General features: G+C 40.2%; 1 protein-coding gene across 4 annotated transcripts in view; it reads left to right on the top strand.

The window, feature by feature from the left end:
* The window catches only part of Pik3c2a (phosphatidylinositol-4-phosphate 3-kinase catalytic subunit type 2 alpha), a 109,713-nt gene that overhangs the window by 28,370 nt on the left and 66,036 nt on the right, over positions 1-15,307 (top strand). For all 4 annotated transcript variants that reach the window (XM_070032801.1, XM_070032799.1, XM_070032798.1 and 1 more), the window contains one exon: positions 8,983-9,086. In XM_070032801.1, coding sequence (XP_069888902.1) covers positions 8,983-9,086 — 104 coding nt within the window. The remainder of the gene's footprint in view (positions 1-8,982; positions 9,087-15,307) is intronic.

A 15,307-nucleotide genomic window follows, 5' to 3' on the forward strand; every position in this document is an offset into this window, starting at 1 on the left:
TTAAAAGAACCTTTGAAAAACATTTGCCTAAAGATGAGAATATTAATTTTTTTTTTTTTTTGTCAGTCGTGGGGCTTGAACTCTGGGCCTGGGCACTGTCCCTGAGCCCTTTAGCTCAAGTCGCAGGCTCCACCACTTGAACCACAGCATCATTTATGATTTTCTGGTGGTTTATTGGAGATAAGAGTCTCACGTCTTTCCTGCCTGGGCTGGCTTTGAACCGAAATCCTTAGATCTCAGCCTCCTGTGTAGCTAGGATTATAGGCATGAGCCACCAGCCCCCTGGCTGAGAATATTAATTTTATGTAAGTTATTTTCTGGATTTGAGTTTCTTCATCTATGAAATGGTTAGAATTGATGATGTTTCTTTATTACATTTAAAGTTTGGAAATTTGCTATGTTAAAGAAGTGATTTTTTTTTTTTTTTTTTGCCGGGTGCCAGTGGCTCACACCTGTAATCCTAGCTACTCAGGAGACTGAGATCTGAGGATCAAGTTCAAAGCCAGCCTGAGCAGGAAAGTCCATGAAACTCTTATCTCTAATAAACCACTAGATAATGGGAAGTGGTGCTGTGGCTCAAGTGGTAGAGCACTAGCCTTGAGCTGAAGAGTTGGGGGACAGTGCCCAAGCCCAGAGTTCAAGCCCCGTGACTTAACAAAAAAAAAAAAAAGTGAATTTTTTTGGATAGGTTTTGGATTTTTGGATAATTTCCTTGGGGGTCAAATCCAGGCTTTGTACTTGCTAGGCAAGTGCTCTACCAATGAGCTATTTCCTTAGCCATGTTTTTGTAATTTCAACATAGATTTTCAAATCAATTTTTAGAATGGGATAACTTGAAAACTGTTGTATTCTTGTGAAAAAGGATGAAATACTGATATGCTGAAATTTTTAGTATATTAAATATTCTACATATATTTTGTGGTATTCTACATATATTTTGTGGTATTTGTGCTAGGTTTTTATCATGCCAAGTGCTTGATATTCAAAGCTAAAACATATTTTGTAGAAAAGCTTAAAAATTAAGCAAATCATATTTGTCTTTTTGGAATTGAGAAACTCACTTTAGTGACAGTTTTGAAATTAAAGTTCCCAAAAGTACATGACCACTAGGGAAGAAAATTCAAGGAGTCAGGTTTGATAGCTAAACTTCATGGAAACTTAAAAATCATTTCAAAATGGATACTATTAGATTGTAAACAGATTATTGGATAGATATTTAATAGAAGTTTATTATATACCAGTTACAAAAGAGAAAATATTTATATTAAAATAAAAGTTCTAAGCCCTTTGAATGCTAAAATTTAATTTTGTTTGTTTACAAGAAAACTGGTTTATGCCGGGCGCTGGTGGCTCATGCCTGTAATCCTAGCTACTCAGGAGGCTGAGATCTGAGGATCACAGTTCAAAGCCAGCCCCGGCAGGAAAGACTGTGAGACTCCTATCTCCAATAAACCACCAGAAAACCGGAAGTGGCGCTGTAGCTCAAGTGGTAGAGTGCTTGCCTTGAGCTGAAGAGCTGAGGGACAGAGTCTAGGCCCAGAGTTCAACCCCACCACCGACAAAAATAAATAAATAAATAAATAAACTGGTTTATATAAACCACAGGGGAGAGATAAAGAGAACACTAATAGTATTTAAGGTTGACTTTAGAAATCTTTGGTGTTGGGGCTAGGAAGGTGGCTCAATGGTAGAGTGCTTCCCTTCCATGCATGAGGCCCTGGGTTCAATTCCTCAATACCACATAAGCAGAAAAAGCTGGAAGTGGTGCCTTGGCTCAAGTAGTAGAGTGCTAGCCTTGAGCTGAAGAGCTTAGGGACAGTGCCCAAGCCCAGAGTTCAGGCCCCATGACCACCATCACTATCAACAAAAATCTTTGACATGATTAACTGGACTGGAACTTAAAAATTTTCACATACTACTCATCCCTATTTATTTAGTTCATAATTTTTGTTGGTAAATAATTCTTCTGTGCCTATTGTTGGTACTTCACTGTCCATTTCCTGTCAGAAATATGCTTTGTGGTAAAGAACTCAAAAAGAACTTGCACTCAGCAAGATTACTTCCTATTTCCTTCTAGTGTTTTTTTTTTTGTTGTTGTTAATATAATCTAAACACTTCAGAATTTTGTGACCAAAACTCAGAAAAGAAACAATATTTAAAACTGTCTTCTGGCTATTTAAGTTTAAATCAGACTTTTAGTTCATAGTTCAGCTCTTTGTGTTTCCCTCAGCTACTATCTTCTGTTGGTAGAAACATTTCTGTTGAGAGATGTGCTCTTTCACTGATCCTAATGGAGGCTGTCAATTAGCCAAGGGAGAAATTCTCCTGTACAAAGTTACAGACATTGGACGATCCCCAAATCTGTATTTTTATTTTTTGGAAAGAATTTCTAGAAGAGAATGTTTCTGGAATAGAAAAATTTAAAATATTGACTTAAATATCTACCTAAACTTCTAAGCATGTTTATTAGAAAACTAAACATCTTCCCCTACAAACCTTTCTTTTTCTTTTTTGTATTGGCTAATGGCATTATTGCCAATTACTTTATTGATTATTGTGTGTCTATTTTATTCATTAGAAATATGTTTGAAGGTATACAAATACAGATCTTATTTGTGAGTATTACAAATACCATTTGCAGACCTCATCTTCAAAGAACTTGGGCCAGAATGGGTAGATAAGATGTGAATATGAAAAAAAACTGTACTACAAAATATAAAGCCTTGAATGCCACATAAGAAAAGTTTGTGTAATGCAGAAAAGTGGTGACTTGATGCTAGTTGTTTGGAGGTTAGGGTGCAGTGGGGGAATATTTTGTAGGAATAAATGTAAAACATTTTCTCTACAGAGTAGAGAAGAGCAAAAACGAAAATAGTCAATATTATGGCACACACCAGTAATCCCAGCACTTGGAGTGAAGCTAGCAGGAGGATTGAGTTCAAGGCCAAGCTGGGCTACAAAAAAAATGAGGGCCTGGTGATGATGTTAATGTCTCATGTAAATAATTTGCAAGTTGTCTAAGTTTTACCCTTTGTGGACTAAATATTCCAATTAGCTTGTTTTGGTTTTGGTTTATCAATACTAAGATTGAACCTAGGGCCTTTAGCATTCTAGGCAAGTGCTGTACAACTAACTACATCTCTAGCCATTTGAGTGAACCTTCTAAATTCTATTATTACTTTGATGAATGACTGTTACAAACTATTTCTATGTCTGTTGCAACTCAGTTTTCTTGAAAGGATATAATTCCAAATAATTGACAAAAATGCACATTTTTATTTAAAAAATTAGAACACTAAGGAGATTCAAAATCTATTTTAAATTAAGTAAAACATGAAAAATGGAGTTCTTTTTGAAAAGATGATCTGTGAAGCAAAAGAGGTTTCTTACAGTATTGCTTCCACAAAGGCCACAGTGTTCTCATTATATTTCTAGGCTTTTTGCATTTGCTTTTTGCCTTTATTCAGGGAGCTTTTTGTTTGTTTGTTTAAGAAGTAGAGTGGCATAGTGAATAAGCATTCGACACTGGAACCAGGCTGTCAGCATTAAAAATCCTAACTCTCATATTAACTGTGTTGCCTGTATAACCTCCTGAAATGGAGGTTATAAAACCTGATTATAAGCTGGGTGCCGGTGGCTCACGCCAGGTGGCTGAGATCTGAGGATCAAGGTTCAAAGCCAGCCCAGGCAGGAAAGTCTGTGAGACTCTTCAATAAAACCACCAGAAAACCGGAAGTGGTGCTGTGGCGGAAGAGTGCTCACCTTGAGCTGAAGAGCGCAGGGACAGTGCCCAAGCCCAGAGTTCAAGCCCCATGACCGACCAAAAAAAAGAAAAAAAGACCTGGTTATATGGCTTCTGAAGGAAAAAAAAAATGTATATAAGTATGCTGTGTGTGTGTGTGTGTGTGTGTGTGTGTGTGTGTGTGTGTGTGTGTGTGTGTGTGTGTGTGTGTGTATGCCTATACATATGCCTATAAATTTCTTACAGAAGAGCATGACACATAATAAATATTTACTGATTGGTAGGTTTATTGGTTGATTGATTTAATGCCCATACTGAGGCTTGGCCTCGTGTTCTTTTTTTTTTTTTTTTTTGGTTGGTTGTAGGGCCTGAACTCTGGGCCTCGGCACTGTCCCTCAGTGCTAGCTCAAGGCTAGCGCTTTACCACTTGAACCACAACCACACACACACACACAATCACACCATGTGAACACACTCATACATATGTTGGCACAACTAACACTCACACTTTCTAGAACCGAGAGATAAAATACAGTCTCAGGAAAGCCAGTGTCATTGGATATCAGGTAATCAGTGCATTACTTGAAATAATCAGAATTACTGAAACCATATCAATGTATGAGCAGTTTCATTCTTTAGAGTAGTATAGTCCATTTTGCTACCATGTTGGGGTTTTTCTGTACCCTTTGTCTTATATATGCTTATCTCATCCATGGAAGGGAAAGGGAATCACAGAAACAACAGGACAAAGGATGAACTAATGCAACAATGATACTCATTAGACATTATGTTGGAAATGAACTATACAGCTTAGGAAGGAGGGGAGTGGGGGGGTAGAAAATGAGGGAGGGGGTAACAGTGTTTAAAAAGAGACGTACTCATTACCTTACTTGTAATTGTAACCCCCATGTTCACCTGTACAATTTTTTTTTTTTTGCTAGTCGTGGGGCCTGAACTCTGGGCCTGAGCGCTGTCCCTCAGCTCTTCAGCTCAAGGCTAGCACTCTATCAGTTGGGCCACAGCACCACTTCTGGCTTTTTCTGCTTATGTGGTGCTGAGGAATTGAACCCAGGGCCTCAATGCATGTGAGGCAAGCACTCTACCACTAAGCCACCTTTTCAGTCCTTACTCTTTAATCCTCATGTTATTTTAAGGAAAAAGCTTAGAACATGCTTCTAAAACTAATCCTGCCCAGCAGTCTACTTAATTCCAAGAGTTCAAAAAAGGCAGATCTTTGTGTCAACCATGTAGACTGATTAACTGGATCATGCTAGGAGAAAGTTTTATCTTTAAGGTGGTGCTGAGAAATCAAACCTAGGGCCTCATGCATGCAAGGTAAGCCCTCTACCACTGAACTCCTTCCCATCAAGCACTCTACCACTGAACCACCTTCCCAGCCCTAAATTTTTTTTTTTAAAGAATGGATGCACATTTTACAGTGCTTAACAGGTGAAAAAGTGATTGATGACTTAGAAATCATGAAGACATTTCCCTTTAAGTAATATTTTGTTTGTTGGTTGAGTGAAAATGTCTACATCCTCTTAATACTATTATACTATTATAATTGTAACCTGTCTTGACTAGAAATGAATGCCCCCAAAGAATTCCTATCTGCAATGAGAAAGCCAGAGCCCCAGAGTTTTAGGCTTGAAAATATTGAAGACTATAGTGTTCAGTGCAAATGCAGGTGGACATTTAACTGTATAAGCTTTTTGTTGTTGTGGGTTTTTGTTTTTGTTTTTTGTTTGGTTGTGGGGTCTGAACTCTGGGCCTGGGCACTGTCCCTCTCAGCTCTTTGCTCTAGGTTAGCGCTCTAACACTTGAGCCACAGCGCCACTTCTGGCTTTTTCTGCTTATGTGGTGCTGAGGAATCAAACCCAGGGCCTCAAGCATGCAAGGCAAGCCCTCTACCACTGAACTCCTTCCCATCCCTGTATTTTTATAAGGACTTGTTTTTGCTTTAGCTAGGGCTTTGGCTCAAGAATTACATTAATTTTGTGAATCTGACAGCATAATTCTTTTTTTCCCAGGAGCTCTGATATTTTTAGTTGTGATATTGTAGAACTCTTGGTATTTCCCACCATCTTCAAAATGTATATATTACTTTCTAGCAGAAAGGACTCTGCCACTTTTTAAAAAAAGAAAGCTAGTAAAGTAATTGCCTTAAATTTTTAGTTTAATCAAAATCTTTTTTTTTTTTTGGGTCCAGTCGTGGGCCTGAACTTGGCCTGGGCGCTGTCCCTCAGCTCTTCAGCTCAAGGCTAGCGCTCTACCACTTGAGCCACAGCGCCACTTCCAGCTTTTTTTTTTTTTTTTTTTTTTTCTGCTTATGTGGTGCTGAGGAATCGAACCCAGGGCCTCATGCATGCAAGGCAAGTGCTCTACCACTGAGCCACCTTCCCAGCCCTTAAAATCTTCTTGTAAGTTATTTTCATTGAAATTTCAATATGCTGTGTTCTTATTCCCTTAGGGGTTGTGTGTTGTGTCTGTGTGTGAGTATGATAGGTTCTCTCTATGAGTAGCCTAGGTTGACCTTGAACTTGGAGTATTTTTTGTCAGTCTCCCAAGTACTGGAATTAACAGACCTGTGCTACCACACCTTTACCATAGTTAACTATTAAACAAATATCAGGATGTTTTTATACGTTTATTAACATGGAATATATGACTGCTTACTCAAAACCCAGTCTCTTACCTAAAGTACTACAGTTTTCTTGGAATAGTGGGGGTGGGGGGTTGAACTTGAATATATAGAACTCGACTTAAAACAGTAGGTATTCTTTTCATTTTATTCAGTAGTTAATTTACTGAAACAATCATTTCAGAAATATTTGAATGGAAGGTCTTCAGCATTCTTTTTGTTGTTGTTGTTCGTGGGGCTTGAACTCTGGGCCTGGGTGCTGTCTCTGAGCGCTTTCCCACTTGAGCCATAGCACCACTTCCAGTTTTCTGGTGGTTAGTTGGAGATAAGAGTCTAACGGATTTTACTTTCCTGGCTGGCTTTGAACCGTGATCCTTAGATCTCAGCCTCCTGAGTAGCTAGGATTATAGGCATGAGCCACCAGCGCCCGGCAAGCATTCATTCTTACTGACCAATATAGCATTCTTTCTAATTTTGAGCAAGCAAACTCAATAAAGTTAAAATAAGGCTTTGTTGGTATACTTTTAGAAAGATAGAAATCTGGGTTGAGAATGTGGCTCAGTGGTAGGGTGCTTGCCTGGCATTCATGAAACCTAGGGTTTGATTCCTCAGTAACATAAACAGAAAAATCTGGAAGTGGTGCTGTGGCTCAAGTGCTAGCTAGCCTTGAGCAAAAGAAGCTCAGGGGCAGTGCCCAGGCCTGAGTTCAAGCCCCATGACTGGCAAAAAAAAAAAAAAAAAGATAGAAATTGATTATTTAAAACTATTATTTAGTTAGGCATCAGTGGTTCATGTCTATAATCCTAGTTAGATCTGAGGATCACAGCCTAGCCTGAGCAGGAGAGTTCAATAGAGACTTATTTCCAGCTAACAAAAAGGTAAAAGTGGAACGGTAGCTCAGTAGTACAGTGCTTCAGAAAAGCTTAAGTACAGTGTGTAGGCCCTGAGTTTAGGCTTCTGGAGCAGAACAACAAAAAGCTTCACTGGTGGCTCACACCTATAATTCAAGCTACTCAGGAGGCTGAATTCTAAGGATTAAGTCAGCCCTGACAGAAAAGTACATGAGACTCTCATCTTCAGTTAACCAGCAAAAAACTGAAAGTGGAGATGTGGCTTAAGTATAAACTACCAGCTTGAGCAGAGAAAGCCAAGAGAGAGTATAAGAACCTGAGATCAGGGGGCTGGGAAGATGCTCAGTGGTAGAGCGCTTGCCTTGCATGCCTGAGGCCCTGGGTTCGATTCCTTAGCACCACATAAGCAAAAAGAAAAAAGTCGGAAGTGGCGCTGTGGCTCAAGTGGTAGAGCGCTAGCCTTGAGCTGAAGAGCTGAGGGACAGCACCCAGGCCCAGAGTTCAGGCCCCACAACTGGACCAAAAAAAAGAAAAAAGAAAAAGAACCTGAGTTCAGGGGCTGGGAAGGTGGCTCAGTGGTAGAGCACTTGCCTTGCATGCTTGAGGCCCTGGGTTTGATTCCTCAGCACCACATAAGCAAAAAGAAAAAAGTCGGAAGTGGCGCTGTGGCTCAAGTAGTAGAGCGCTAGCCTTGAGCTGAAGAGCTGAGGGACAGTGCCCAGGCCCAGAGTTCAGGCCCCATGACCGGACCCCCCCCCCAAAAAAAAAAACAAAACCCTGAGTTCAAGCTCCAGTACACACACACACACACACACACACACACACACACACACACACACACACACACACACACACACACACACACACACACACACACACACACACACACACACACACACACACACACACACACACACACACACACACACACACACACACACACACACACACACACACACACACACACTTTTTGTTTTATTTTTCCTGATTTTTATTATCATACATTAGTTTTATAATAGAGAGGGGTTTCATTGTGGCATTTCTTTTTTTTGGGGGGGGGGGAGGGTCCAGTCATGAGGCCTGAACTCTGAGCCTGGGCGCTGTCCCTGAGCTCTTCAGCTCAAGGCTAGTGCTCTACCACTTGAGCCATAACACCACTTCTGGCTTTTTTTTTTCTGCTTATGTGGTGCTGAGGAATCGAACCCAGGGCCTCAAGCATGCAAGGCAAGCACTCTACCACTAGCCACCTTCCCAGCCCCATCATTGTGGCATTTCTCTAAAAGCGTACAGTGTACCCAGATCAAACTTATTCCCATATCACATTCTCTCACCTGTCCCTAATCTTTTTTTTTGTTTGGGTCTGGTCATGGGGCCTGAACTCTGGGCCTGGGCGCTGTCCCTCAGCTCTTCAGCTCAAGCTAGCGCTCTACCACAGCGCCACTTCTGGCTTTTTTCTTTTTGCTTATGTGGTGCTGAGGAATCGAACCCAGGGCCTCAGGCATGCAAGGCAAGCGCTCTACCACTGAGCCACCTTCCCAGCCCCATGTCCCTACTCTTCTAAAACAATTTCAACAGACATTATTTTTCTAATCTCATGTATAAACTTCTTGACCTCATTAAGTCAGTTTGCCTTCCTTCCTTCCAGTGATACCCAAAAAAAGTAGCTAGAACTGTAATATTTTCATTAAATTGTGTTATGTTAGTTTGAAGATCTTTAATTTTTGAAATAAAAACTTTTTTAATTACAGAAAGACCCAAATGGGACCAGCAGCTTGCTAAGTGGAAGTTCCCTCCTACAAGAACTTGAAGTACTGAATGAGGAGGTGGCAGCTTTTTGTCAATCCATTTCAAAGTAAGAAACTTTCTTTTATAAATTTCAGATTCCTTAAATTTTCTACTGCATATTGAAAAGATAATTTGAGAACCAGATTAGTGTTGGTTTTTTTTTTTTAAATTTTTTTCTTTTCTTTTTTTCTTTTTTTTTTTTTAATTTTCTTTGAGTATTTGTACAAAGAAGTTCCCATTCTACAAAACAGTATAAGAGTACAAAATATCGGACAATGTTGTCACCCATCTCTCTTTTTTTTTTTGGGTCCGGTCGTGGGGCCTGAACTCTGGGCCTGGGCGCTGTCCCTCAGCTCAAGGCTAGCACTGTACCACTTGAGCCACAGCGCCACTTCCGGCTTTTTTCTTATGTGGTGCTGAGGAATCGAACCCAGGGCCTTGAGCATGCAAGGCAAGTGCTCTACCACTGAGCCACCTTCCCAGCCCCTCACCCATCTCTCTTAACCCATCCCTTTTCTCACTTTTTTTTCTTTAATTGAGATTAGGTGATTACATAAATTTCACATATTTTACAGTATTGTGGAATAGTGATAGAATCACAAACACATTTGCCTTTCACAAGGCAAATGGTCATTATCATGGTCTATACAGTTTGTGAATTCTATGAGCTTTGACAGTACAAGTTATTTTTTTCCACATCAGGTGATGTTTACATTTCTTTGCTTTTGCTTAGTGTGGGCTGTACCCACTTACTCTGTTCCTCCTCCTGGCTTCCCTCTGTTGCGTGCATATATCTACCATATATATGATCCAGAACATGGAGTTATTTAGCAATGATATGGCAAAATGGGTGGCTGTCCTTTGTTTCTTGAGTCCTGTTTGCCATTTATTCTTGTATTTTGGCTTTAGCATCCACATATCAGGGAGACCATGTGCCATTTGTCTCTTTGTTATTAGCTTACTTCGCTCAAAATAATCTGCTCTAGTTCCATCCATTTCCCTGCAAATGCCATTATTTTGTCCCTTCTAATGGCTGCATAATAGTCCATTGTATATAGATACCACAATTTTTGGATCCACTCATCAGTAGTGGGGCATCTGGGTTGTTTCCAAATCTTGGCTATTGTGAACAGTACTGCAGTAAACATGGAGGTGCATGTGTCTTTGCATACTGGTTCCTGTTGCTCAAGGTAGATGCGTAGGAGTGGTATGGCTGGGTCATAGGGGAGGTCTATAGTTAGCTTTCTGAGCTATCTCCAGACTGCTTTCCAAAGTGGTTGTATTAGTATACATTCCTACCAGCAATGCAGTAGGGTTCCTCTTTTCAGCATCCCCTTCAGCATTTGTCGTTGTTGGCTGACTTTAAGATGTGGTCCATTCTGACTGAGGTAAGGTGTTATCTCAGTGTTGTTTTCATTTGCATTTCCTTTACAGCCAGAGATGATGAACATTTCCTCACGTGTTTCTTTGCCATTTTTATCTCTTCTGAGAAGTCTCTCTTTTGTTCCCTTGCCTATTTCATGATTGGTTTGTTAAATTTGTGAGGGGTTAGTTACTTGAGTTCCCTGTATATAATGGATATTAGACCCTTGACTGATATTTTGCTGGTAAATATTAATTCGCAATTAGTTGACTGTCTTTCTAGTTTGATTGCTATTTCTTTGTCTATGCAGAAACTTTTTATTTTAAAATAGTCTCATTTGTTGAGTCTCTCTCCAATTTGTTGTGACCCTGGGACTCTGTTCAGGAAGTTCCTGTCTGTGCATATAAGTTCAAGTGTCTCTCCTACTCTGTCTTGCAGTAGTTTCAGAGTATCAGGTTTGATGTTAAGGTCTTTAATCCATTTTGAGTTGATGTTAGTGCATGATGATAGGCTAGTGTCCACTTTCATTTTTCTGCATGTGGCCACCCAGTTTTCCCAGCACCAATAGTTGAAGAGGTTATGATTCTTCCACTGTATGTCTTTGGCTCCTTTGTCAAATATCAACTGACTGTACACATGCAGCTTTATTTCTGGGTCCTCTAGTCTGTTCCATTGGTCTTTGGGTCTCCAGATTAGTGTTAAAGTTTTGAGTTAATTGATAATTAACATTATCACAAACTCCAGATATACCTGAGTCTTTTTTTTTTTTTTTTTTGTCGGCCATGGAGCTTGAACTCTGGGCCTGGGCGCTGTCTCTCAGCTCTTCAGCTCAAGGCTAACGCTCTACCACTTGAGCCATAGTACCCACTTCTGGCTTTTTCTGTTTATGTGGTGCTGAGGAATTGATCCCATGGCTTCATTCATGTGAGGCAAGCATTCTACCACTGAACCACCTTCCCAGCCCAAACCTGTATCTTTACCTGTTCAGTTTCTGAATATTTAGAAGAAAAAAATAGAGTCAGGAATACATTTTTAATCCTCTTATTAGCCAGAGAAAATATGTCTTCCATGTAGTTTCAGTACAGTTAGAAAATGCCTATTTTTGTTTTTAATGAGACATAATTTTTTTTGGGGGGGAGGGTCCGGTCATGGGGCCTGAACTCATGGCCTGGGCACTGTCCCTCAGCTCTTCAGCTCAAGGCTAGCACTCTACCACTTGAGCCACAGCGCCACTTCTGGCTTTTTTCTTTTTGCTTATATGCTGCTGAGGAATCGAACCCAGGGCCTCATGCATGCAAGGCAAGTGCTCTACCACTGAGCCACCTTCCCAGCCCTGAGACATAATTTTCTCTTAAACTTTCTAAGATTCAAATACTGTCTTACTTATATTTAAGAGATGATATTCTAGCAGACAAGATTACAAGTACAAATATATTTTCTGAAAATTAGAAATATGCAATTTTTTCAAATACTTTCTGAGTCCTGTATGTGCTCCCAATGCAATATTCTCTTGTTTTCCCTTTCCCCCCCTCAAATGCTGATGCTTGAAGTCAAGGCCTCAGGCTTATTTGATATGCTTACCACTTGAGCCATACCTCCAACCCAGCCTTTTGCTGGTTATCTTGGAGATGAGATTTTTCAGACTTCCCTCCCAGTGTCTTTGAACGTGATCCTCCAGATCTCAGCCCCTAGATCCTCTGATCTCAGTCTGTACAACTCTAAGTGTGAGCCACTAATTTAAGGTGCAATACAGTATTCTTTATAAATGAGAAAACTAAAACTAAAAAGTAATATAACAATGTTATTCTCTGCTAATCAGGACAGAGCCAGGTCTTCTTTGCCTCTGGTTAAGTTTTATTTCCTTTATAACACTGTATTAGTGAAGACTTAGGTTAAAAGTTCTAGAAACTCATCTTGAACTAACTTAAATCAAAAAGAGTCATCTCTGGGTTCACAGACCACTTAGCAGAAAGTGGAAAGATAAGGCAGAATTCAATAACAGTATCATCAAGGAATCTACATATTGTAAATCAACATCTTCTCTTCAGGTTCTTACTTCCTTTCTCTCCTTAGGTTAGCTTCATTTTCTTCTTCTGTGAGAACATGGCTAGTGAAGCTTATCCTTTTTTTGTTTTTGTGTTTTTAAGACAGGGTAGCCTAGATTGCTGTGCACCATCATGACCAGCTTAGACATATTCTATGGTCTTTCTAACACAGCAGAAAAATGAATCTTCTCAACCGGTCAGACTGAAAAATCCCACAGAAGAGTGAAAGTTAATTAAATATGCTATCTAAAGGAAAGATGATCACCATTGAGGGATTTATTCTGAATTCACTGTTTTCTCTAGTGTGGTCTTTTATTTATTTATTTTTTTGGCTGGTCGTGGGGCTTGAACTTTGGGCTTGGGCGCTGTCCCTGCACTCTTCAGCTCAAGGTGAGCGCTCTACTGCTTGAGCCACAGCGCCACTTCTGGTTTTCTTATTGGAGATAAGAGTCTCACGGACTTTCCTGCCCAGGCTGGCTTTGAACCGTGATTCTCAGATCTCAGCCTCCTGAGTAGCTAGGATTACAGGCATGAGCCACCTGCGCCCAGCTTGTGTGGTCTGTTTTTAAGTAGGGATTGGTGTTTCCAGTTCATTTTTGAGCTAATACATCATTTTAGTTAATGGCTTATAATCTTTTTATTTTAAATGGTTTAGAAATAATCTGATTATATTATCACATAGTTTCCTAAGATACTATTATATGGGAATACATATAACATTGTCACAAAGAAACCCATTATCTGTGCAATAAATTATTATGTGGTAATAAAAATTAAAAAGATACTAGAGGGGCTGGGAAGGTGGCTCAGTGGTAGAGCGCTTACCCTGCATGCATGAGGCCCTGGGTTCGATTCCTCAGCACCACATGAGCAAAAAGCCAGAAGTGGCGCTGTGGCTGAAGTGACAGAGCACTTGCCTTGAGCTGAAGAGCTGAGGGACAGTGCCCAGGCCCAGAGTTCAGGCCCCACGACCAGACCCCCCTCCCCCCCCCAAAAAAAGATACTAGATAAGATATAAATAACAGATCTAAATGATATATCAAGAGACTGGAAAGCCTGGCCCTGGTGGCTCACATCTATAACCTTAGCTATTCAGGAGGCTGAGATCTTAGAATCATGGTTCAAAGCCAGCTTGAGTCATGAGACTCTTATCTCCAATTAACCACTAGAAAACCAGAAGTAGAGCTGTAGCTCAAAGTGGTAGAGCACAAGCTTTTAGTATAAAAACTCAGGGATAGCACCCAAGCCTTGAGTGCGAACCCTGCGCCAAACAGTAAAAAAAGAGAGTCTAGAAAGCTATTCAGATAGATAGGCATAAAATGTAGTTTGCATTTTATCCTTATGGACCACAAAAGAGAAAAACTACTGGTCTTGAACATTCTTTTAAAAACTTTCTACCATCAATAGCAAGCTTTATCAATTATGTTGTTTTGAAAGAAAAGAAAATAAGGAATAAAATAATAATGATGAAAAGTGGTCCTAAACAAAGTATTAAAAGTTTTTAAAGTTAAAGAATACTTTGAGATCACAGTCCAATCTTTTAATTTCACTGATGAAAAATACAATGAGAACGTTAATGATAAGACCAAGGCCAACACTATGGCACTAATTATGCATTTTGGGGGCTGGGAAGGTGGCTCAGTGGTAGAGCGCATGCCATGCATGCCGGAGGCCCTGGGTTTGATTCCTCAGCACCACATAAGCAAAAAGAAAAAAAGCCGGAAGTGGCGCTGTGGCTCAAGTGGTAGAGTGCTAGGCTTGAGCTGAAGAGCTGAGGGACAGCGCCCAGGCCCAGAGTTCAGGCCCCATGACTGGACCAAACAAAAAACAAAAAAAACAAATTATGCATTCTGTTACATAATAATCTTTTTGTTTTTTCTTTTTTTTGGTCGGTCGTGGGGCTTGAACTCTGGGCTTGGGCACTGTCCCTCAGCTCTTCAGCTCAAGGTGAGTGCTCTACCACTTGAGCTACAGCGCCACTTCCAGTTTTCTGGTGGTTTTTGGAGATAGGAGTCTCACGGTCTCTCTTGCCCGGGCTGGCTTTGAACCGCAATCCTCAGATCTCAGCCTCCTGAGTAGCTAGGATTACAGGCGTGAGCCACCAGCGCCCGGCTTTACATAATAATCTTAATGTGAATAAATATTCTATTAGCCTGGCATTAATTTCATAACTGAATTAAGATGATTAAATGATTAATTTTAGGAGACTTCAAAAAGTAAAGGACAGGCTGAAGTGATGTACCTCAGTGGTAGAGCAAGTTCTAGGCTTAACCCATAAGAGAGCTGATTTACTGGAAGATCACAAGCTAGAGGACAGTTTGGAATATGTACAGTGAAATCTTGTGTCCAAAACAAACTTATAGTACAAATATATTTTTTACATTAAAAAAAAAACATGTTGGAAAAAACAGAGCCACTTCAAATAAAACTACCCCAAACAGCCAAAAGGGAGCAACAAATATTCTTAGAACATAGCTTCAAAAACCTCTGCTTCTGGGGCTGGGAAGGTGGCTCAGTGGTAGAGCGCATGCCTTGCATGCCAGAGACCCTGGGTTCGATTCCTCAGCACTACATAAGCAAAAAGAAAAAAAGCTGGAAGTGGCGCTGTGGCTTAAGTGGTAGAGCGCTAGCCTTGAGCTGAAGAGCTGAGGGACAGCGCCCAGGCCCAGAGTTCAGGCCCCACAACTGGACCCAAAAACAAAAAACAAACAAAAAAAATACTCCTCTGCTTCTAAAAGTTCTAATAAATACTCATTGCAAACATACTTCACTGATGGAAATAAAAGTACAAACATAATTCGTTCTCTCTTTAGCTTATTTGGAGATTCACCTGAACAAAACATTTTCTTTGGATAAAAGACTAATGGAACCTTTAGAAAA

This window comes from Dipodomys merriami, unplaced genomic scaffold, assembly GCF_024711535.1.
Source record: "Dipodomys merriami isolate MVZ:Mamm:240054 unplaced genomic scaffold, mDipMer1.0.p SCAF_21, whole genome shotgun sequence".
NCBI lineage: Eukaryota > Metazoa > Chordata > Mammalia > Rodentia > Heteromyidae > Dipodomys > Dipodomys merriami.